Below are 25,704 nucleotides of genomic sequence, written 5' to 3' on the forward strand. Positions count from 1 at the left end.
GCATGGATGCAGCCACCCTGTTTTGGGCAAAGAAGAAAGTTTAGAAATGTCATGCAGGGACACTTGCAGGGCCAGAAGCCAGGCCTTGGCTTCTTCTATTTTGTCATGCAGTCCCTAAACCAGGATCATGCAAACATACTTTATCTTTGAGGAATGAGGATATTTTGAGCAGGAGGACCAATATTTGAGAAAGTGAGTGACACTGGTGAGGACAGATGTTTACTGATTCAATCTTCACATGCAAAACTGTTGGTGCATGTACAAAGTAATTTTCTGAAGATGTGTCTCTTGTTACCTTAACATCAGTAAACAGCAGCCCCGTTTGTTTTCCCATTTGTTGTGACTTGCTTATCCAGATCCTCTATATATTCCAGGGATACAGTTACTAAATTTAAAGCTGAAATTTGTTGAGAACAGATTTTTTCTCTCAGCACACTTGTAAGAAACATTCAATTTTACATTGCCATTTTTCAAATATTTCTATAATCTGGCTAGATAAAACAGTAAGGAATTGGTGTAACTCAGTGATGAATTAATGGCTTGCTTGCTAGTGCAAGCTCTTATTTTTCTGTTTAGCAGACATTGGGCCAGACATTTTGGAAGAGTTTAATCAAAATCCTCATCAAAAGCCAAATGAGTGGATTTTAAGGAAGGTTTAATTACAGTGGTCAAACCACCCAGCATGATTTGCTTGATTTGATTAATGTAATGAGAAGCACATTTAATGAGAAATGCATTAATTCATTCAAACAAGTGGTTTTATCAGAGGTATTAAGTATCAGCCCAGATTATGTACAGCAGAAACCATTATAGCAAAAATTGACCGAGGTCAAAGCAGTAGTCATGCCATAATTACAAGCTCTCAGCTGTAATATACCAGTTGAACTTGGGCAGTGCTCATCATGACTGAAAAAGCAGGGTCCCCATTTAAAAAAGTCCCTAAGACACGGGGTTTTACTTCCATTCCACAGCTGGGATCTCCATCCTTTTCTTTCAAATGTTCAGAAGATTCAGGAACTGGGATCGAATTCTCTTGAGTCTCAGATGGTTACACATGCAGATATTATTAGCGAATGATGAGGTGAGAGCTCAAAGGACTCCTGATACCAACCTCCACCCTTAAAGGAAACAGAATGTTCCCCGTTTGCTCTCTGTTTTATCTCCCTCCTGTCCCTGTGATGTCTTTGGGACACTCCTGTTCCTAACCTGGAACAGGACAACTTTCAGGGAGAATTATTTTCTGTCTGGGGAAGGAAACCTCCTTCTTGGAAAAGAAGAAAAATTAGCCTCAAGCTGGAATTATTTCAGAAAAAGAAGAAAGAATTGCCTTTACACCTTGCTTTTTTTCAACCATCTCCTAATTTCAGCCCCCATATTCCAACCTTCCTGTTTCAGGACCCCTCCCCATGGGCTCTACCCAGCACCCTTCACCTCCACCCTCCCCACTGGCACCCCTTCTCTGGTGTCCTCTGCTATATGTCCCAACAGATGCTAATGCTCTTCTCTCTCCTGTGCTGCCCTGACCACCGTTACCTCTTTGACTTCTGGTCTCTTCCCAATATTTAGTTTCCAATTTGTTATTCCTGTAGTGTCTGCTCTACCTCTGTGCGAACCGCCTTTCCTGCTGCTTTGTACTCTGTCCGTATAGCACTGAAACAGCTTTGATTTTCAAGAGCTCTACTTCTAAGCCTGCTCGGCTGCCTGAGCATTTTTCAAGCACTGTTGCACAGTGGACTTAAAGCACTGTCTATTGCTCAGTCTTTCATCAGCTACCACCAGCAACTGGCAAAGGAGGGTAGCTCTGAAACTGTTCCCTAAGCGGACAGGAGGCTAGCTCAACAGCTGAGAAGCAGAGCACGGGCCCAGTTGCAGATAAGATCTTCTGGGGGTTGGTGCATATCGACAAGTGAAGACCGGTGTGGAGGCCATATTTTAATTCCTGATTAAGTCAGCAGGAGTACGACAGTAAGACACTATTGTTAAGGTGCCTATATTAATGTAGGTGCCAAGGTTCACTGGCAGATTTTGAAGTCTGTATCAAGACTTTGAACAAATAAGCTGAAGCAGGGAACTAGAGATATCAAAAAATAGACCTAAGGATTCATTTACTATATTAATAGAAAATGAGCAAGAAACCCATTCCTGCTGAAAACCGTAATCCTTAGGAATATTTCTGCCACTTGCCTTTAAACCACAAGGAAACAAAGAGTAAAAATTGGAATTGAAGTCCCTTGATTTTGGAGAAATTTTGGGATGTGCCTGTATCTGACTGCTGCATACCAACACGAACTCGTGATATTGGCATATAAATATTTGCACAGAGGAAAGCTTTAACAATGACAACCTCACCAGTACACTCAGCAAGGCTGTTCCCAAGGTAAAGACTTGGTTCTGTCTTGGAACAAGAAACCCAAATTGCATATACAGACTCGCTACAGATACTGCCCCTTGGTGTCACACTTGGTATCCTTGAATGGAATCTAGGTGGGAAATTACAAAACATAAATTGGTAGAAGATCATATCTTAAAATACTTTTCCCAACTATCTCCAAGCCCAGCCTTCAAGCAGCCAGCCAACTTTGCTAAACTTATCTGAAGAAAATTTCCCAAGGACAAATACATCTGACTATATTGCTGATAAATGCAAAAATTGAAATTGATCTCCACAGCCCTCAAAAGAAACATGAAAACCAATGGATCCTCAACATGTCCATCACCAAAAGCAAACTGCCTCCTACATACCATATGCCCTCTGTACCGTGGTGAACTTACATTCACAACCAGTGTGTGAAAGAAAAACGTGGTTAATAACAAGAGAATGTTTCCCAAAACAGCCATTCTCCCTCTGATCATTCAGCCCTCATCTTCAAGGGAATCCTACGAAAGAAACTGAAAAGGCTAAAATGGGATTAAAATTAATAATTTGATGGGACACCAAAAATTGTTGATTCCAATAACATTGCTAATTTTATGGTACATTACAATTTACCTCAGATACAACTTGCTAATCTCAGTTTCTCAGGAGATAATTATCTGTGCATTTCTTCCGTCCTGTGCTCAGCAGAGCTGAAGACCTTATTACCGCTCCTCTTACTAACATCCCCTCTATTCCTTTCATCTCAAAGCACCTGACTGATTAATATCATGAAACTGAACTCAGATAAATTGCTTCCGATCTTTGCTTATCTGGCAATTTGCTAGTTGTCCCTGCTTCTCTTTTTTGCTCCTTGGATTTGTCTGTTTTTTCGTATCGGGTATACTGATAACATATATTGCCTTTCTTCACAAATATTCCTTCTGAGGGTTATGTCTGTTCACTATTTACCAGAAAACCTGCCCAACAAGCCTCCACTTCAGAAATATCAAGTGTGGTTTCAGATATGGCTCCAGATTCTGACTCACAGATTCCTTTTGGAATAGTTATATGGCTTTTACTCTGGCATTATTCAAACTCTCAATGGCTTCAAAGAAATATTTGGGTTTACGCAAGGAATAGGAATACAACTTAACTGCCCAAATATCTGTCACTACTTCTTAAAAGGAAAGGAAGCATCAGAAACTCAGATCATTCTAAAATGAAGGTGAAATATGACATGGAGGAGATTCAGGAATATACTGTTCAACACAGAGAAGTTATGCACCATCCAATCCAGTCAGAGATGATTTTTTTTTATTGTTACTTCTCTCTGATACTTCACAGTTACCGAATTGGTTTTTGGCAATGCTCATTGCAATGATGTAGTATATTACTTGCTTTTCCCCTTCATCCATGTAGCTCAAAACCCCCATAACTTCCCTGTATTCAAATTCAGTAACTTAAAGCTGTAACAGCTTGAGAATAGTTAACCAGTATCTTAGGAAGGGGCTCGATACAATTTTGCCTAGGAAATTTCAGTGTGTGGTCCCACATGAAATAAAATGGACTATAGAATAGCATGATATGTTTTAGGAAGCAGTGCGTAAAGCTCTAAGGTAATGTGCAGATCTACCACTTTCTGCCAAAAACCATACACTTACTTGTGCTTGCAGAAGTAGTAGGTATTGTTCTGCTCACACAGCATGCAGTCCTTGATGCACACTTGGAAGTCGTTCTTTGTAAACAAGTACCTAAATTTCACATCCAGGGCAGAAGTTCTGCACCCCTCTTCTTTTACCAAAAGGGACTCAGAGAAAATTCAAGACAGGATTAAGGAAAGGATTTTAAAACTTGTATTCTTCATCTTGTGAAACTAGCGGTTATCTGTGACCCTGACCACACATGAGACCTGCAGCCTCAGCATTACCATGTACAAAGTAAATATTTACCCCATATGTGCCTGTCATCAGGAAAAAGCTTAGTGAACACGTGGACAGAATTTTCTGCAGGTCCAAAGGAAAAGCATGTCCCCACATCTCTTCCTCCTACTCAGATACAAAACAGGATCTTGCTTCCAGCAGGCAGTTTGTATCAATGGGCTCTGCTAGGCAGTGCTAAGATAACCCTCAGCATTGATAAATGAGAACTGCTAACACAATGTAAACATTTAGTGAAAGCAAAACATTTGCCAAGAACCTAAATGGCTGGGCGCTTAATGCAGTTCTCCACACTGTCTTTCCTTAGCAAGGTGCACAAGGGATGGGCACCCAGCTATCGGTCCCACTGCTGGCTCCTAAGAGTTTGAACCTACAGTGCATTGCACCTACATCCCAACAAGCTGTATTTAATTCCTGTCTCCCCATTTGGCTATGCCACTGGAATAAACGTTTCTGCTAGAAACGGAGATGTTTCTGGAGCAATAGAACAGCTGCTGTTGCCCATGAGCCAGTGTTTTACTGTGCCTGTGGCACCTGCCCTGTGTCACTATCATCTCCTTCCACGTAGCGAGGTAGATGGCTTCTGACTTGGCCATCCCGTTTCCATGCCCATGAGCCAGCTATAACATCTTTCTGCACCACTGCAAATTTGCAGATCCAGGCACTGATCGTTGGAAGAGATACAAAAATTCAGCCCATTAGTGGCTCAACCTTGTTTCCCACCTGCAAGCAGGTAACACAAGAGCAGTGTTGGGGATGGTGGTAGGGAAAGGATGAAATGGGAAAATGACATGAGACAAGGGTGGCCAAGCTGGCAGGTGATGAAAACCAGCTTCCCGCCCCCCCGGGCAGCTGCAGGATCTCTCCTGGACAGCCCCACGGGAGGGAGAGGCAGCGGCAGCGTGGGGCACGGTGGGGGTGTGGCGGCCCTTACCTTCTCATTCTTCCTCTCCTCAGCCTTGCTGGTGGGGCCAGGGGTGGAAGGGCCGCCCAGGGGCCCGCCGCCCGCCTCACCGTTGAGGTGGGCCGCACTGACGTTGGGTGGGGTGATGGCGGCGGCGGCGGAGGTGAGGGGGATGAGGGGCCGGGCCCCCGGGGTGGGCGGTTGGTGGCCGTGCTGCGGGGAGATGGCAGGGTGAGGCCGGATGGCTGCCGCTGGCAGGCGGGAAGGCGAGCTGGGTGTCCGCAGGGGCGAGACCGTGGCGGTGGGCCGCTCCGGGGCCGGCACTGGGGGGTGAGCTGCAGAGGAAGGACAGAGCAGGGTTAAGCCCTCCATCACTGCCAGACCCAGCACTTCAGTGGCCATCGTGGCCACGAGGTGCCAGGGCCCGACAGAGAGCCAAGCGCTCAGCCTTAGCCCAGGCTAAATCTCAGCCTGCAAGTGTTTCCAGCTATATCCTAGAAATGCCCCTCCTGGCTTCGAAAGGCCCATCTGCAGTCACCAAAAAGGCTCGTCATCCCTAGCAATGTGACTGGGGAACAGCCTCACCATCCCTGCCAATGCTTTGCCTAGAAAAAAAAAGAGCAAACCTACTGTGTTTTTAAAATACCTTATCTCATTCCAGATGAGCTGTTTTCCAAACCTCCAGGACCTGCTCCTAACTTGCTAGGTTTTGAAGAATTGCAACATGGGACCTAAAGGGTCAGCCCCTGACCTCGCAGATGGCAATTGCAAAGGAAGGTCTCTTGTTTCAGCCCTAGCAAAATGATCAACAGCACATCATTGTGCTGCACAAGATAAATTAAGCAGAAATCCACCAGAGGATTTCTGAGCTCAGCTTCACCTCTTCCAGCAAAGTCCCTAAGGGACTATGCAGTGCCTTTTAGTCTTACTGCCCCTGCTGAACAAACCCTGCCTACAAGCACCAGGAACCAGGAATGAGCACTCATCCGTTTAACAGTGACCGTGACACACTGCCGAGGTCAGCTTTCCAGGGATTCGGGAGCCTGTTGCGTGCCTCATGCTGCAAAAAGTGTGACAAAGCTCCAGGTCCATTTCCACACATTGTTACCTTTGACTTCCAGGTTGGTTGATTGCCTAGGTGTGACCTACATACAGCTCCACTTCAAGTATGTACAGACCAGAAGCCAAGTCCACGCTCAGACATTCCCTCACTTTAACGATTAAATAGTAGGACTGGCTGGAAAATGCCCATTTCACAAATGATTTCAAGGTTTCATAATGTGGTTTAGTTCTGCCTCAGTGGAAAATTTGAACCTTTGAATACTTTTCTGAGCACAACCTACTCATCCCCCCCACAATGGCCTCTATTCTGGCCAGGGCATTCACCTGGGCTGTGAAAACACAGGATCTGGTCACTGTGCTGTTCTCCTCTGCAGAGAACAGCTCTGGGCAGCTGTCTGTACCCTTTGCAACCTGAGTCAGGACAGCTTCATTGCTGAAGTCTGATTGAACTACATCCATTCCTGACAAAAAGCTTTGATTCCAACAAATCAGCTTTTCTTTGACCAAATAGCATTTTTCTGGAAAATTTCTGACCCACTCTTATTTGTGGTTTGTTTTTTTTTTTTTTTTTTTTTTTTCTACAAATTCATCCGAAGGATATATTTTTATGCAGGACCAGCTGGAATTCACTCAATCTAAAGCTAAAAAACAATGCTAGAACAACTCAAACCACTATTTTCCGTTTCTGTGGTTAACAGCGGCACCCATTACCAGGGATTGAAACAATAAAGAGTGCTTTAATAAGAAACATTAATCTTACTCACTACACCAGCTGAGCATTCCTGCCAGGAGGGAATTTCACCCCTCAGCCTTATACCCTATTATCCAAAGCAACAGTGAACATGATGGGCCACTGAACATCAGATTAGCACCTCCAAAGTTTACGTGATTCTCCCTCACAGTAATTCTTTGACTCTGTAACATTTCTTTATTAATGCTGCTCATAGCAAATAAACCAAATTATCATGAACCAGTCTTGAACTTGATGTGATTTTACTGTGTAGCATAAGGAAGGGCCTACGACTTATTACAGACACCTTCAAGACTATTCTTACTACCAGTTACCATCCCTCTCGGGATTAACAAAAACATACATTGGAAAACACAACTCCTTTCCAGAGAGCCAGACAGGGCACCACTGGTTGTCTTGAAGTGATTCCCTCCTTCTGATTTTCCTGTTTGGAACTGGTGTGATGAGCAACCACTGCTGCCAGAGATCAAATTTTATGGGATGGTTAAGCTTGCAGGGTCAAGGTTTTGAACTAGTGGTTGTAGGGAGCAATGACTTCCCTAAACTTAGAGGAAAATCATAATAATGGAATTCACTGTATGTACCTGGACACAGAAGATTGATTTGATAATCATATTAGGTACATTGCTTCTTTCATATGGGACTCGGTGTTTCCAGACACAAAGGAAAGAGAAAACATGCGAAACTAAAATAAATGGCCTGAGAAAAATCAACTCTGAGCAGAGCTCTCACATTTTATTCTGTAATTTCATCTGCTTACTGTTACAATGTATGCCTTTGCTCTGGGATCTCTGGATCTGGACTGTGCTGCATCAAACATGCTATTAATTAGCAATGCTCACTGAAGGCTATTTTTGTTCTACACCACTCGTATTTCATTTTGGGTGTATTCCTACATTAGTGGCCTTGTGCAAAATTGATTTGTTACTCATGTATATTGCAAGCCAACAGAAACGTGATTTGAATACTGTGCCAGCCTGTCTCTCTTGGAAAGCTTTTCCGAAAGTCAGTGTGCATTGCGCTGCCCTGCAGGACTAAAGAGACCTTTTGAGGGGCTCTGGTACCCAGGATGCTGGTGAGGACATCTATTATGGAGAATAATACTGATACTCATGAAAAATGTTCTTTATTTACCCAGGCAAAGGTTTATTTAATTAAAACAACAATCTCATGAACCTTCTGGAAATGCTGGAGAACTCCCCACTTAGAAGATTTTGGAGCAGCTCTGTGTTCCCTGGATCACCCTGCCTGCCAACGCCTTGGCACTTTAAGATGTCAGAGTGACCTGGAGGAGCAACCTTAAATCAGGGAAGCTGCTGGAGGTATAGCACAGCAGTGCTGAGGAAGAAAGGTGTAGGGCATGCCGGGTGTGTGGGGCAAAATGATCTGTCACCTTGGTTTCAGGGGAGTCCATCTGCCTGTTGGCATGGGCGCGGGAGGCACCAAATGCTTCCTGAGAGCCTTGCCCAAGAAGGGACATTTCTGCCTTTGCAGTGTGGGAGCACAAGGGCTTTTGGAAGGGTGTGACTAGAGGGGAAAGCAGCGTGTTCTGAACTAGACAAAAAAAGAATAAATCGATTATTCCCCAGTGTGACACAGATGCGGTGTAAAGTCCTGCCACTGTTTACTGAGGAGTCTGCACTGTCTGAGATACAGATTCACATGTATTTGATTACATTTTCTTCCCTTTGGTCTGGACTCTGTAGGAGGTGAGATTAGATGGCCATTATGGTGTCTTCTGGCTTCAAAAAGTGTGAATACATGACTTACATTGCAGTGTATTTCTCATTTGTGCCTGCTCTGTTTTGTATCTAAGACCTCAGTTTTCAGCAGTCACAGTCCTTACTGATCTGCCTTTGTAAACACAATGGCTCACGTCCCGATAAAATATCAGAAACAAAATGTTTTAAACTTTGCTATAAAGTTCCACCACAGGATTTACTTTTTACTTTATTCAACATCAGAGCTGTTTAACATCAAGGAAAGGGAATAAATTGTACTCTAGAAAGTCATGCTGTACATCAGAAAGGGAACCTAGAAAGAACAGAGGCCCCCTGGTGTGAGAAGCTCTTATTCTCATTTCAAAAAGGTGGCAGTATTTTTCAGATCTTTTGCTTTATCACTAACACCGGGTCCCGTTCTGCCTAATAAATACCTTTCATCCCTGAAGCCCAGTGAAATGCTTCTTAATTTTAAGTCGTGTATTACTTGCCCTGCGATAAGGGCAGTATTTTTCTGTCAGCAAGCCAACCGGACTCAGAACCGTTAATCTCCTCAGTATGCAGGGTGCTTGCTTTCACTCAGATAAATTGTATAAATATTTGTAAACACTATAATCTATTTCAGCTGTAGCAACAGAACAATCTGATAAACACAACATGGTTCCCAGAGATCAATAGAAACCCATACATATTACAAGCAAATAAAACATACTTTAGTCCACATTGACTGAGCTGTGACTAAAATGAGAAGGCAAGCTGTGGGGACGGGCAGATTCGAGAGGTTTGTGCTTGAGGGGTATGACACCAATCCTGCCAACGCAGGGCGAGAGGCACCGGCGGGCGTGCACGTACCCATCTGCATGGCGTTGCGGGTCTGGCTGGTTGGCTGCTGAGCTGAATACCTCAAGCAGTTACTCAGCTGTGGAGAGGCCCCCTGGAGCTGGGGATGCGTCTGAGGAGCAGTGATAGGAACAACCGGTCTGACGGCTGCGGCGGCATTGGTGTGACCAGCCCCGATGGGGTGGATGGCTCCTGGGGCTCCTTTTGTTGCTGGAGCTCCCCCAGCTCCGCTGTTCCTGGGCTGCCCAGCTCCCACTGGCACCCTGTGTGAAGAACAGGCACAGTGTAAGCATGCTGCAGAGACCCTGATACCCAGCCACGATGCTGATAAGCACCCCCAGTTACTTAGGGGGTTCAACACGATACTCTCTCAGGTGTTAAACCGAGTTATAGATATATATTTATCTTTATAGGACACAGTTGTAAGCATGCTGGAGGACATTTTCACCCTTTTATCCTATGGGAAGAAGTACAGGGCAACAGTGGAAAAGATAATTTTTCTCATAGTTTTTTTTCTTAAGCTACATTTCTGTCTGAATAGTTTCTAGTAAAGTCACATATCTAAATTCAGAATAAATGGATATCTCCCAAATGCAATTTTGTGTGCCAGAGGCTATTTTACAGGTACTAATGGAGTGCTAATTAAAACAGACTCAGAAATCTTTTCTTAGGACCAAACCTGCACACAGCCCCACAGGGAGAAAAAAAGATGGATAACAAAATCTGTGTGTGGCTGTTGAAGGGGACTGAAAAGTAGCAGACTTGGCAGGGCTTGGCTTGTCTGAACACTTACCCTACCGATGTAACCAGCACCAGCTTAGACTTGCTAAGGAAATGCAAAAGGGAAGGGAATACAGCAGACCTAACTGAAAAGGAAATCCAAACAATAACTGACCCTTCTTTCAGCTGCATAACCCCATACAACTGCATGCACTGGTTGTATTTCACTTGAGTGGCTGGGGAGACCTTAGAGGGAAGGAACGAGGCTCTTTCTCCTATGCAATGAGTTCACCCTAGAGTAGGTCTTAGTCCTCCTACCACTGAGCTGGAAACTCTGACCAGGTGTAGGAGGACACTGGGGAGGACAGGACAGCAATGGACAAACTCAGCTGCTGCTCAGCAGCTCTCTCTGAGTTTCTTACTCAGGTTCCTGAGTAATTTCCTTCCCCAGCAGCAGGTGCCATGAAACAGAGGGATCATTTTGTGCTCTTCTCTTCTCCTGGACTGCTCCATGTGCTAAGCTCCGTGTGCTCCGTGTCCTCCAGGAAAGGACAGCAGAGGGGACATGATGCAGAACGAAGTACGGTGGAGGAAATGGAAATGAGACAGTGCAGAGGTTTGGGAAGGGAGGAGAGGATAACAGAAAGGTTACAAGGCCAGCCTATGGGGGCTGGGTTTGGGAGAACTTCTGGTGCTCCAAAATTGTATGGGAACATAGAAAGAAGAGCAGAACAAAGCAGTATACTGAACAGTCTGGTCTGATTCAGAGAACAAGAAAGACAGAAGTAACCCTAAGAAAAGAGCAAAAAGGGGAAGAGCCCAAAGAGTGAAATTCTGATAGAAAGAGACCAAAACACAGGCTGGAAGATATGGTCCAAAACTGAAAAAGATAGCCATCCCCTGTGCCCAATCCCCCCTCTCTGCAAAATCACATCAGGAAAAACAACACTGTGGTGTCATTGACTTGATTGATCTCATGATGCAAGGTTTCCCTGGATTACATTTTGCTAAATGAATCTGACTTTTTTTTTTTTCCCCTTCATTTTTTTTTCATCAGCCTCCAGGTAGGAAAAAGCTGGGAACCCCACCAGATGGAAATCTTGACTGTCTGTCATCTGCTGTGAAGAGCTGGCAGGTTAGCAGCAAGGTTCAGCTGGAGCTGGCTTGGCCATCTGCACTAGATTGAGTTTGCCAGAAAAGCACACCTAGTAGTCCACTGAGAGCTGTGTCCAGGCAAATATGCACACCAACAGGTACAGAAACTATGTGACTCCCGCAGAGCTGGACAGATGTTGGATTTGGCAAATTTTCTCTGCTGCTCTGTGCCTGTCTGTCCATCTAAAGGGTCTTGTCTTTTTTCCACCATGCTCTGCTCACATATGTGCTTTGGCACCTTATAAATCTAGTTTGGTGTTATTAAATTCATGGGCAACTTCTTTTTCTTGGATTTTGTAGGGAGTGGCAGAAAATCATGCATGAATCTAATCCTCTGCTTTGCTGTCAAAGGGGAACAAAGTAAGTTGAAAGTGCAGCAAATAGGAGATTTTGTTGCTATCAGATTTTTCTTGCTGTTCTCACTGAGGGTGATTTACACAGGAACTTAATTAGCTCATAGGATCATAAATATAATCATACAGCTGCTTTCAGGTTTTGTGGAAAGCTCTTTTGCCCTTTAGCACTTCTCTCTGTCTTGTTCTAGCTGTGACATGCTGCATTTAATAAAGTCTTGCTGATTCAGATCACCAACCCTTCAGCACAAACTTCTTTACTAATTAAGAGCTGAAGAGGCAAGGAGTGAAGGCAGCCAAGGGGCTCTATAAAATCAGGTAAATACATTTAGGCTGATGAACAGTGAAGAACCCATGAATTAATGTGGGGGTTTTTTTTGTTTTGTTTTTTTTTTTTTACTGAAATGCAGTATTAGGACTGTCAGCAGGCTTAGTTATCGTCTTCTAATCTGCTCTTAACTATTGGTCTTGCTCAGTCCACATATTACAAACTTGACAAACTTAAGATGGAACAAAACTGGATCAATTTTCCAAGATCAACATTGTCTGAGTTGTGAGGTGCCTGTCTCTCGAGAGGAGTGAACGATGGTGGAGACCATGTGCATGTGAGAGGAGAGATTGAGAGAAATATGAAAAAGAGCGAGCTCGGTTTGCCAACCCATGGTTGCTCTAAGGGAGATTTTGGCATACACATGGCAACATTCACCTGCAAGGAGCACGTGGGACAAAACCGTCTAGGATACACTAATGCACTTTCTCCTCAGCTTGCAGACTATTTCAGAGTGGGCTGTAGATCAGAAACAATCTTTGGTTTGGTGTGTCCAATACTGAACTCTGACAAACGGCACTCCTCCTCAAACACACTATTCTTTCACTTTCTCATCTACTGCAAATGAGACTGGTAGCTAAAATCAGACAATTTATTGAACTCTCCTACCACTTCTGGACAATAGTCCAGATCCAAACAACCCAGGATCTTTGATTTAAGAAAAATAAAATCTCCACGAGGAGCTACTGAAAAGCAAGACACAAGCATTCCTTATTTTGTTTTTCCCTGTTACATGTCCGGTAGTTTTATAACAATATAAAAATCATTGGCCAACAAACAGATTCTTTACAATAGTAAAACCTGGGCTCGTCAGACTTTGTAGTCAGAGTCTGTAAAGGCCATCATCTAACACAGCTAGGAAGTTTTCTGAGAACATGGATAACTGCAATACTACAAGCAGCAAGTTTCATTACCTAAGTCTGCAATGCTACCAGAAAATTTCTGGAAGAGGAGTGTGATTAAAAAGCAGAGCTACATGGTTTTCAGCACCCTCCAGATGCACAACCCCTCTCAGTCCCAGCTCAGGCATATCCACTTTGACCACTGGTCCTCACCTTGAAACAGGTGTCACATAGTTGCCTGGGAAGACGCCGGACATTCCACTCCTCAGAGATGTCCCCTTGAACCAGCCGTCTTGACACTTCTCAATGACCCGGTACATCTCACCTTTGCGAAGCTCCAGCTCATCATTCTTCTGAGGCTTGTAGGCGTACAGGGCTAGGTAGCTGTGGGAAGAAGTCACACGAGAAGAAAGCACACAGATGTCAACCACCACTTGTCCCAATTCGACTCCAACCCCACAGAGCAGAAAGTGAGCAGATCCACTGCTCAGAAAGGGTAGTTAAAAAGGGACATCATTACAGCACACCACAAGGAATGGCAGAGACAAGATCAACTGGATGCTAAGACAATAAGGGAATAACTAATTAGAGTAAAGGGAGGGGGTAATTTAGAAATTCATCGGACATACTTCTCACTCAAGGCACAACCAAAGCAAAATACTGCTACAAAGCAGCACTGCAGTTAAGGACTTAGCAGCAGTTTCAGAAGGACAAAACAATTACAGAGACAGCCAGAGTAACCAGGAGTTAAGTGGGAAGGCTTTGCAAAGCCTAACATCTGGAAGAAGTATATATTCATATGCTTCAGGGTGGGAGCCACCTCTACTGTGGGTTTTCAGAAGTAATTTTTCTTATGGGTAGGCTACTTCAAAAACATTTAAGGCAGCTTTTCTTTCAGCTTTCTCAATGTTAGTTATGCTGGCCAGTTTTTAAAACAACACGCCAAACTGTTCTGATCTGGTATGGCAATTCTTGTATTATGTGGGTAAAACAAAAAGTAGCAGGGGGCCAAATTCTGCTTGGGGAATTTTACTGTAGTAAGTGAAGTGGTAGAATTTGGCTTTGGATGTTTTGCATGCAAGTATTCTAATAAATCTTTAACAGAGGACCCAATATGTAGAACTTTTTATTTAATTAATTACAGCTTTAATTTATTCCCTTTGTTTAGAATCTTTCTTTTTATCTCTCTTTTTTTCTTCTGTTACTACTTCAGGGATGTGTCTAATGTTGTGAGATGACTACAGCTGAAAGTCCCTGAAGATATTCTCCCTGTTTAGAGAGATTCTTGTTGAAAATTAAGAACGATTGCTTGCACTTTGGGGAATAAAGGGAAGTTGGGATACAATAGCAAGAGTGTACACACAGGACAACACTTTCTTCGTAAATACCATTTTTTTTTTTTTTTTGTGTACTGTCACCTTTCTACAAATGCAAAAAGGGATTTCTGGTAATTCTTGATCAAGGTTGTGTCATCTTGAGTTTTTTATTTACTTGTGCTTTACAGGCAGTGTAGAGAGATTAGGACAAATGGGGAAACACTTCAGAAAGTGCATTTACACTACAAAGTGCAGCAGAATGCTCTTAGGCTCAGGGGTGGGTGAGAAAAGGCTTGCTGCCCACCTTATAGCAGTGATCCAGAGAAATAATGAAAACTATAACCATTGTGATTGTAGACTTGCAGCCAATAAAAATGATACATGGCTTTTTACTTCTGCTCTCCAGGAAATATAATTGAGGAATAAATTCTGTTAGTTTTCCTGATTCTACTCCTTTATGGTACTGGTAGATTTCCTTATTTTTATTCTGAAGGCAGTAAATAAACAGCAGTAATGAGCGGAATATGAAATATTTGGTAACAGCTCCTTGGGGCATGCTTAGGCTGATGTGCCTGTCTCTGTTTACCACGTGCATGGGGTACAAAGACCTAATCAGAAATTGTATTCCATTAGTCAACAGATGGGAGAAACCATCCTGCACATCTTTTGTTGAGCCTAAATAATCAGGTGGTCCTGAGCAGGTCCGTAGCTGCTGTTCACCTGATGGAAAACATGAGGCTATGTATGACCTGAAGAACATTAAAATGCATCAGCCTGACATGAAATAAGGTTGCACGCTTCAGTGCTAATCCTTCAGCATTGCACTCTGCTAGGACATAACGGAAAGTGTCAGATTGCACTCACTCAAGGGAACAGAAAGTGTGGCTTTGACTACCTCTTTTTAAGTTGCTGCTTACACAAGGCTCATATTCAGAAGCTATGGATAAAGCTGGGGGTCAAGGACAGAGCATTTTAGATAGACTCACTTAGCCCCTTCCCAAGGGGCTACATGTAATAATGTAATTTACAGGTTGAAATGCTGGAAGAAGGTGCAAGGAAAATTACCCTAAGTGGATCATAGGCTGCTTTCCCTTGCAGCTACCTCCAGCTTTCCTACTATCTCCCTGCAAATTCCCCCAACTCAGGCTCCAGTAAGCCTGAATATCCAATACCACAATGAGCCTAAACAACCTCTGGACAGAGCATCGAAATCCTTGCAGAGAGTTAAAGAAGGTGTACAACAGCCCAGCCTGGCCTCCATGCCAAAACTGACAAATCCCTATGGCTAAACTGAAGAAAACTTGTATGTGATAACCACACAGCCTGACCCTGGGACAACAGAGGGGATCAGCACTTTCTTTGAGGCCCAGTGACCCCACCACTTACGTGGGGCAGTGAGGATGGCCATCCCTGGGGGCTTCCTCTATTAGTCTGCAAAGAGGTAGGGGCTTCTCCAAACCCAGTGACAGACAGGCCCAGGCTGGGTCTGCTGTCTGGCTGTGGCTGGCATGCCCACTCCATGGGGACAGGTGCATGCCCTATGTGCTGGCACAGAGGGGGCTGTGGGAGAGCTGGCGGGATGCCTGCTGTCATACATCGCTGAAAAGAATTTGAGTGCAAGCAGCTTCCCTCCCTAGTGTTTCTGGGCTTTTCCTCTGGCATGGGAATCATGTCTAGGGGTCCCGTTTGCTGCAGCTGGTTTTGCCTTAAGCCAAGGCCTTTGGACTTGGACATGTTTCACCGTTCTCTACATTTTAGGTGTGAAACTTCACCAGCAAACTCTCTACAACCAAGAGGAAAACATTAAAATGCAACAATCTAAAATCTTGCAAAATTTAATAGCAAGTTATTCTAGGCTACATGAAACAGTGAGGCTAATGGTTACGGAGCAAGACCTAGAAGGGGCCAAAATGTTTATTAAAAGTCCCCTAAAAAAAGGCTTGAGCAAGAAGGTAGCTCATGTTCTTAGCCTCAGGGACCTGCCTGTGACTCTACTTGTAACGCAGAAGCCCCAGGGCTGTGTCTAGGGTTGTGCCTCCCCAGTTCTGCTACAGTTTTCAGTTAGCGCTTCTACTTTGACTGGAACTTGGCTTACAAATGCAAAATGACAGACTGGATTACAAGGCTGCTTCATGAGGGAGACGATAGGAGAAGCACGGGAGGGAGAAGGGGAGGCTTGCTGAGGCAGGGAGGCAGGGCCATTGCCAGTGAACTGGAAAATGTCCTGATTCAGCAACTAAATACTGGAAATACTGCCAGTTACTGCTTCCTAGTCTGGACAACGCTTACAATAAATTTGTGCCCTGCTATGTGCCACACAGGATGACAACAGGGTGATGATGAGACCTCTCTGTGGGGCAGTCAGTGATGTGTAGTACCCCTCAGGTATGAAGATCTCACCTTAATAGCCAAGAAGAAATTTGGTTTGGTTCTGTTCCAATTCCCCTATTCTCTTTAAAGCAGATTTGCTATGTTACTTTTAAGATTTTATTTGTGAATTCAGAGCTTGGTTTAGGCATATCATAAAACCCTAAAATACTGGTGTGCATATGTGTGTGTCTATACAGTTCTACTGCTTTCACAAGGTGTATGTGATGAGATGAATGGGTTCAGTATTGTAACTAGACAGGTACCAGATAAACTAACCAGGCTAGAAGAGATTTATTATGATGAAGTCTACTCTTTTTGTTTTGTATCTAGTCAAACTTCTGTTTTTTCAACACGCTATTCAATAAGCCTATATGCCCATGACATGAAGTTCATTCGTTGCCTTTATGGCACTCAGAAAATGCAATTGGGTCATTTTTTCTTGTTAATGATGAATGTATCAGGTGTTTGATTGCATGGGACTACACCTTTTTAAGAGCTTTAAATGAAGGAAGATTTTCTCTAGTTGAGAGGCATTCTGTTTGCCTCACAGTGATTCATTCAGCTGTAATAAATATACCAGGGGTTTAAAAAGGCTCACAGAGAAAGGGGGAAGTCTTGCTTTTCTCTACTCTTTTTTTTCAATTTCAGCAGAGGCTGGATCATGTATGAAATTGCAATCTCTCTCTTCTCAGAATGCTCCTGAGCTGAGATTCAGGCTTTTCAAACACAGGCACAAATGCGCACAGAAATGGAAACAGAGTATGCAGAGACTGAGATGAGCTGCTTACATATTGAGGGGGAGCTGGACCTTCGGTGGTGTTCCCTGATCTCCAGTCACTGCACTTGTCCTGGGACTAGCCACTGTGGCTGTTCCAATCAAAGAGGAATCCTGAAAATAAACAAAGAAGAAAATACAAGGATTAAGATAATGCCCACCATTTCCTAAAATGCTATGGGATGAAGGCATAGAGGAAAAAAATCACATCTTTTATCAATTCCCAGACTTTCTAATTTCATGATGCTGCACTGAAAAAGACATATTTTAGCCTTACGCATTTCAAAAATACATTTCTGACAGAAGGGATATTAGGTTATTAACAGCATTTCCATGTACCTGTCAGAGAAATTTAGTTGTACCTTGTGTGCAGATCTTAAAAGTTTTAGAATGCAAAATGGCTTGACTGCTTTGTAAAATTAGCTCAACAAGTACATCTCTGCAATAATACCTTCTCTGACAAAAGCAACATTTCCACCTCAAAAGCTTGCATTTAAATTTGTACTCATTTAATGGTCATGGATCTACGGAGAAGAAGATACAATTCAATGTAAAAAACACAGTCTCATTTATGTATACTGTTTTTATCATCAGGAATATTCTTCTCCTTAAGAAAAAGTTGACCACACAACCCGAAACAGGAGTACCTCTGAATGGAGAAAGCAGAGGTCTACTCCACTTCTATCACAGCAAATAAATCCCCGCTGTCATACACAGAACTGGGCAGATCCTTTCTAGCTATTAATGTGAAAGGCAATTCTAAATGTAATCATTCATTTTTCAGAGCTTAATCCTCAGCAAAAGTATGTAGGGCAAACCCTTTTGAGTTGTCTCACCAAAGTCCTCATTCATCTATGTCAAAAATGAATCCTGACTGGAAACTTCTCCTGAAGTAATGCCAAGGCCTGTAGCAACAGATCTTTGCTGTAAAGACAGGGCAGAACTGGGCTGATGTGACCTGTAATGGTTTACTTGAGCAGAAGGCTTTTTTAGTAAGTCTAACCAAATGCTGCATGCACATCCATACGCAGAATGGTTCTACAACGTAGGATTCAAAGTTTATGCACAAATTGCAGGTCCAGACAGAGCCTGTTACATACAACAAAGATTCTGAGCAGTTCACAGACCTCCAGTGCAGCTTTTCTGTTTCCAAATGCTATCCAACAAACAGTAAATACTGAATTATTTTGGGAACAGAAACACAGGGACATTTTTTGCACTTAAAAATGACACTAAATTAAAACAAGATGCTGAATTAAAGCAAGATACACATTGCTACTTAATTAATGGATTTCAAGGTCACTTCATTCCAAAGAAGCCCACATAATTATTACAGTGTCATGTCTTGATACTGAATTGCTAAGCTATATTGCTTTGCTTTATATTAACACAATATCATTAGGAAATCATGCAGTAAAATATGAAGACACTGCTCTGTGATTCCACAGATTCTGGCACAAGCAGCAAGCTGTCTCTGCTCTCACCAACATCTATGATCAGTCATGAAGTTGTAGTGACAAGTACATCTCCTTTTTCTCATTATTTCCCTTCACTTTCTGGCTGCTTGCTCAAACAAGGAAAGTTCCAGGCAGCTTTTGGTCCTATGTGTAAAAGTAAGCGTTCTTTCCAATTCTGTGACTAAGGCTTTATCAATCCTGCCTGTCACGTCAGTGAGGTAACATCAATTTACAGAAAAAAAACCCCAACCCACTCAAAAATGTAGGGATAGCTGGAGAATAACCCCTCATTTGTTATTTTGAGCTGGTTAATAGGGTTAGGGATTGCAGGAGATGCTGGGCAGAAAGACCTGGCAGCTGCCTCATCCAAGAGGTGAGAAATCAGCTGGTTCAAACTTCTTAATGTTGTGCCACCAGTGGACGCCTGCTCTGAGCTAGAGAAATTGCCTCCAAGAAAACACAAAACAGATTGGTCCCTACCCTTTCCTCGTAAGGCAAAACAATTTGTTTTTACCTCATGAAAAACTAAAGCTGAGTGAACAGCCTCAGGGTGCAACTGTAAAGGTAGAGAAGATCACAGGAGAGGAGGAGAGGAGGAGAGGAGAGGAGAGGAGAGGAGAGGAGAGGAGAGGAGAGGAGAGGAGAGGAGAGGAGAGGAGAGGAGAGGAGAGGAGAGGAGAGGAGAGGAGAGGAGAGGAGAGGAGAGGAGAGGAGAGGAGAGGAGAGGAGAGGAGAGGAGAGAGACAAGACTATTTGAGTTGGAAGTGAACTACAACAATCATCTAGTCCAACTGCCTGATCACTTCAGGGTTGACCAAAAGTTAAAGCACGTTATTAAGGGAATTGTCCAAATGTATCGTAAACACTGACATGCCTGGGGCATCGACCAGCTCTCTAGGAAGACTGTTGCAGGGTTTGACCCCCCCTCTTGGTACAGAAATGCTTCCTAATGCCAAGTCTAAACCACCCCGGTGCAGCTTTGAGCCATTCCCATGCATCCTATCACTGGATCCCATGGAGAAAAGATCAGCACCTCCCTCTCCACTTCCCCTCCTCAGGAAGCTGTAGAGAGCAAGGAGGCCACTCATAAGCCTCCTTTTCTCCAGACTAGACAAGCCCAAAGTCATTAGACACTCCTCATAGGACATTCCTTCCAGCCTTTTCACCAGCTTTGTTGCCCTCCTCTGGACGCATTCAGGGACCTTCACCTCCTCCTTCAGTCGTGGGGCCCAGAACTGCACAGTGCTGCAGGTGAGGCCGCACCAGCGCTGAACGCAGCGGGATAATCATCTCTCTTGGCCAGCTGGTTATGCTGTGTTTGGTGCACCCCAGGATGCTGTTTGCCCTCTTGGCTGCCACGGCACACTGCTGACCCATACTGAGCTGCTCTCAGCCAGCACCCTAAAATCCTTTCTGCAGGGCTGCTCTCCAGCCACTCCTCTCCCAGTTTATGACTGTGCTCAGCATTACTCCATCCTAGGTGCAGAATCCAGCATTTTGACTTGTTCATTTTCCTCCCATTAATCATTGCCCAATGCTCCAATCTATCTAGATCCTTCTGCAAGGCCTCTTGTCCCCCAGGAAAGTCAACAGCACCTCCAGTTTGGTATCATCAGCAAACTGGTTAATGGTGCATTCAACTCCTGCATCCAGATCGTTGATAAATATATTGAACAGAACCGGCCCTAGAACTGAACCCTGAGGAACACTGCTGGTGACTGGTCACCAGCCAGATGCAGCCTCATTCACTACAACCCTTTGAGCTCTGCTCTTCAGCCAGTTCTTCACCCAGTGCACTGTGAACCTGCTCATCCCATCCTTCTGGACAACTTGTCCAGAAGGATGGTGTCAGGGACAGTACCAAAAGCCTTACTAAAATCCAGAAAAACTACATCCATGCTGCCTTCCCTTGATCTACTAGGTGGGTGACCCTATGACAGAAAGATATCAAATCAGTTAAATAAGACTTGCCTTTCATGAACTCATGTTGACTGTTCCTGATGATTGTATTATTCTTTAACTGCCTTTCAATAGTACTTTGTATAATGTTCATATTTTTCCCAGGAACTGAAGTTAGCCTAACAGGTCTGTAGTCTCCTGGGTCTTCCCTCTCACCCTTTTTGTAGATTGGAATAACACTGGTTAGATTCCAGTCAGCAGAAATCTCCCCAGACCCTCAAAATCTTTGGTAGATGATCGAGATCGGGTCTGCCATAGCATCCACTCCTTCAGTACACTGTGATGAATCCCATCCACCTCATGGACTTGTGAACATTTAGCTGATACAGCTGGTCCCTTACAATTTCAGTGTCCACAAATGGAAAGTCACTGTTTCCCTGCTTGTGGTCCTCTGACTCAGGGGACTGGGCAGCCCAAGATCTATCAGTACTATTATAGACTGAGGCAAAAAAATGCATTGAATGCTTCTGCTTTTTCTTCATCCCTATTAGTCAGATGACCATCTTCAACAAGTTTTGGTCCAATGTTTTCTTTAGACCTCCACGTGCTATTAATATCTTTGAAAAGCCCTTCTTGTTATCTGAAACAACACTGGCCAGTTTCAACTCTAATTGAGCTCTGGATTTTCATGTCTTCTTCCTGCATAAAGGAACGACAACTCCGTACTCTTCCTGAAAATCCTGACTTTGCTTCCAGAGATCATACAGTTTCTTTTTCCTGCTGAGCTCCACGAGGAGTTCCCTGTTCAGCCAAGTTGGTCTGCCCTGCTTGCTTGATGCGCAATACAGTCTGACCAGCACTTCTAGACACCTAAACACTCAAAAGCAGATTCCCAGGGTACTCTGCCAAATAGCTCCCTCAACAGCTTAAAGTTTGCTCTCCTGAAGTCCAGGGTAACAACCCTGCTGTCCTTTTTTCTCATTACACTGAAAATTTTAAACTCAGGCATTTCACGATCACGATGGCCAAGTCAGCCACCTATCATCACATCCATCACAAATCCTTCTCTATTCACAAATACCAAGTCTAGGAGGGCACCTTTCCTAGCTGGCTCACTGCGTACCTGTGACAAGAAGCTATGTCCTACAAAATTCAGGAATTTCCAAGATCTGCTCTTCACAGCAGTATGATATTCCTAATCGATGTCTGGGAAGTTGAAATCTCCCATAAGGACATGGGCTACCGATCCAGAAATGTATCCTAATTGCCTACAGAATAACTCATCAGTGCTTACAGCCTTGCTGGGCGATCACTACTAGACACCCTCAACAATATCTCCTTTCTTTTCCATGCCCCTAATCCTTACCCAGAGGGTCTCCACCACATCATCACTAACTGTAAGTGCTGTGCAATCAAACCTGTCCCTTATGCATAGGGCCACACCTCCACCTTGTCTGCCCTGCCTGTTCTTTTGGAACAGCCTGTAGCCCTCCATCCCAGCATTCCAGTCATGGGACTCATTCCACCAAGCCTCAGTAATACCAATGATTACTTAGCTCTGCGAGCTGACCAATGCTTCTAGTTGTTCCTGTTTGTAAGGCATTTGCTACCCATTCCTTAGCTCCTAATATCCTCTCAGAGCTTGCAGAGGTGCAGCTATCCCAGCCAGGAGTGCCCACTGCAGGCACCCTGGGCTGAGCCAGCCTGACTCTGCAGAGAGACAAGCTCAAGCCTGGAGAGCACCATAGCGGTCTAAGCATCATCTATTTGCTGTTTGCACTGACAGTGGTGGCTTCTGCATCTTCTACATTAGTGGTAGCACAAGTACTTTCTATGTGCTGTTACACTTGTACTAACATAGAGTCCTAGGGATTAATAAATCATGTAATTGTTACTCAGTGTTGCTACATGACAATGTTGCTTTCTTCACTTGAATAATCCCAAATAAATCTCCATAGTCCTGTAGGTCCTTTACCCACCTGATATTCAGTTTCATGCCTACAGTCTGTTACTGTAATATTGCTGCATCTGATGCCATCCTGAACCCTACAAACTGTTCATTTTTGCCACTTCACACAGCCTGGTACCATATGCATCTAAATTCTAAATCAGTGCCTGCTTCCTGATTGTGCTCCAGTTTTTCTTTCGCTGCTTTCCCCTGCAGGCTTGGACACCACGGTGTACTTGTGAGCATGACCATGCTTTTCATCATCAGGTTTTACTCCACAGGACCTGCTGGCCTTCCACTGCATTGAATTCAGCTCCTCTGTTTGCATTTTGGTGTTTAGTTTCACACAAGTATTCTGCTTTGCAGCTTCATCTGCCTCTGTGGTCTTTGATGAATTCTCTCGGTGGCTGCCTGATTGCTACTATGCGTCTGACTGTTCACCAGCTTTGCATTGAAACTGCAGTCTCTGACACAGTTGGTGAAGTTTTTCTAAACCTCCTCTTTCAAGGCCCCATTCTCTCTTATGTATCAATAATTATCTCATACTATAAGATACAATATTGCTAGGTTATTTTGCAAGATAATATTTGCAACAGGATTCTGAATAGACTGAATTTTGTGAAAGAATAATCTCTTTCTTTATATTTTGATTATCTTTGCTGGAAGTTTACCTTTGCACTTTTCATTCCCACAATATTATGTGGTATCCCAGCTACTGGTAACACTAATAATCCCCCTGGAAAACACAGCAGACCTTTCTCCATGACAGCTGGTAGCAGGGCTTAGTTTGTTTTCCTTCTTTATTTAGCCCTGGAGCCAGGTTGTACTTTTGCTATTGTGATCTAAGGAACAAGGTACTAAACATGTCCTTTTCTCTTTATCTGCTCAGGGGAATGGGAATCCGAGACGATGCTATGATTTTTTTTGTTCTCTTCTTTGATACCTTTTGGGAGGTCTATGTGCCACATCCTTCATTTCTGATAGCACGTCCCTGCGTGATCCACCTTCCCGTGGCACCAAGCACACAAATACAGCCATGCACAGGCATTACACAGGGAGGACTCAAACACTGCAGCATTTGTGTCTTAACCCTTCTTCCACCCCTGCTACTCGCCATTGCTAAGGTTTTTAAAAGGCACGAGGGCACCTATTGACAAAAACACGCACCTTGCAGAGTTTTCTCAGGGAGGCACTGAGAAGTACTGTCTGATTGCCATGGATTTCATTGCAATCTAAGAAATAAAAGTCACTTCTGAAAATGTCATTTGGTGCCCCTCTCTATCCTTATGAGTGTCTAATGCCTTTAAACATTTGGCTGTTGAGTCTCCAGAGATGACCTACAGGGTATTCACACTGTAGCACACCTCCTGATTAGGAGGCTGTTCAATGGTGGTACACAGTTTTCTGAACTAGACACTGCCAACTCTCATCCCGTTTACTTAGGCCACTAAACAGCCAAATCTGACGACTTCTTGCTCCCACTTCATTCTGGCATCCTCCGAGTACCACTTACCACTGCTGATATGTGCAGCTCCACAGCAACAACTCTTCTCTTCCAGGGGGCAATACAGCCACGGCTGCCAGCCAGCAGGGAAAAACTGCTGCACAAAGGCATGCCGAAGACCACCTCTGGGTACTTCTGCACTAATTCCTGCTTCTTTGCACCCACTGTGCAGAGCAACGTCACCTGTACTGTGGAAGGCTAGATCTTGAGTAAAACTACCAGATATACACATGGGCACAATGATGCTTCATGACAGATATCTCACTCCCAGCTCATGCTGTGCCATCTGTTTTTATCACCAGTTACTCTAGTGTGGTAGGTGACTATGTACCCATGGGCTGGATAGTAACACAAAAGGACTCTTGCCTTTTCTCTGTAAACACAACAGCCTCCTTATGACCACTGAAACACAACTCCCCCTGCTTCCCCAAACACTTAGGCTAATGTCTTATAGAAATTCATAACTCATGCCTTGAAGGCTCCTTAAAAATTGTCTTTTTCTTCTGCCCCGTCTCCATGTTGGCTATTACAAGGAGACTTGTACGTGAGGGCGAAGAATGAAGAAAAGCTCTGCAGGAAGGTATCTTGGGGCTTGATCTGGTCCTAGCAACAGTGTGGTCCTCTGGAGCAAAACAGCAGTCGTGTCTGCTCTCAGTCCCCACACACATCTCCAACACCATTTTTAGATGCCTAAGTCACAGCACCAGGTACCGTGCTGGTGTCATATAAAATCAAGACAGCCAAAGCTAGCTGTCAAAAATGAACTTTGCAGATGACTGTCCAGCCTGAGGGTCAGCAGTTCCTGGTGAGAACAAACAGTCCAACTTGCTCAGAAGTCACTGCAACGTGTCTAAGCTCAGATGGATCTCATTCCTCCTCCAACAGATAAGTATTATTTGCAAGAGAACTACAGAAGCATAAAAACAAATTGCACTTTAATGTATATGTAATGATATATTTCTATTACAGTTTATAGCATATACTCCTGGGTAAATAATACACTGCTGAGATGTTGTTGCCTCTTGTGTCAGCTCTGACATATATTTAAAAGCAACCAGCCTGGCAAAACATTACTGACAAGCCCACAGAGACCAGGAAATTAAAGGTAATAACCACTCATGGGGGCTGAAACTTCATCTCAGATTCATTCCCTTTCTTCCCATCCACACCTGTGCTGGTCTTGGCTGGGATAAAGCTAATTTTCTTCATAGTAGCTAGTGTGGGGCTATGTTTTGGATTTGTGCTGGAAACAGTGTTGATAATACAGGGATGTTTCCATTATCGCTGAGCAGCGCTTACACAGCATCAAGGCCTCTTCTGCTCCTCACCAACCTCACCAGCGAGCAGGCTGGGGGGGCACAGGGAGTTGGGAGGGGACACAGCCGGGACAGCTGGCCCCAACTGACCCAAGGGGTATCCCGTACCACATGGCCTCATGCTCAGCATATAAAGTTGGTGAAAGAAGA

General features: G+C 44.0%; 1 protein-coding gene across 1 annotated transcript in view; it reads right to left on the reverse strand.

Annotated features, from left to right (window-relative positions):
• SH3RF3 (SH3 domain containing ring finger 3) overlaps positions 1-25,704 on the reverse strand; it is a 258,436-nt gene that overhangs the window by 32,629 nt on the left and 200,103 nt on the right. The window contains exons 5-8 of the mRNA XM_056329232.1: positions 17,444-17,544; positions 13,183-13,353; positions 9,584-9,834; positions 5,228-5,532 (exon numbers count right to left, since the gene is read on the reverse strand). Coding sequence (XP_056185207.1) covers positions 5,228-5,532; positions 9,584-9,834; positions 13,183-13,353; positions 17,444-17,544 — 828 coding nt within the window. The remainder of the gene's footprint in view (positions 1-5,227; positions 5,533-9,583; positions 9,835-13,182; positions 13,354-17,443; positions 17,545-25,704) is intronic.

The sequence above is a fragment of the Falco biarmicus genome, chromosome 2 (assembly GCF_023638135.1).
Source record: "Falco biarmicus isolate bFalBia1 chromosome 2, bFalBia1.pri, whole genome shotgun sequence".
Lineage (NCBI taxonomy): Eukaryota > Metazoa > Chordata > Aves > Falconiformes > Falconidae > Falco > Falco biarmicus.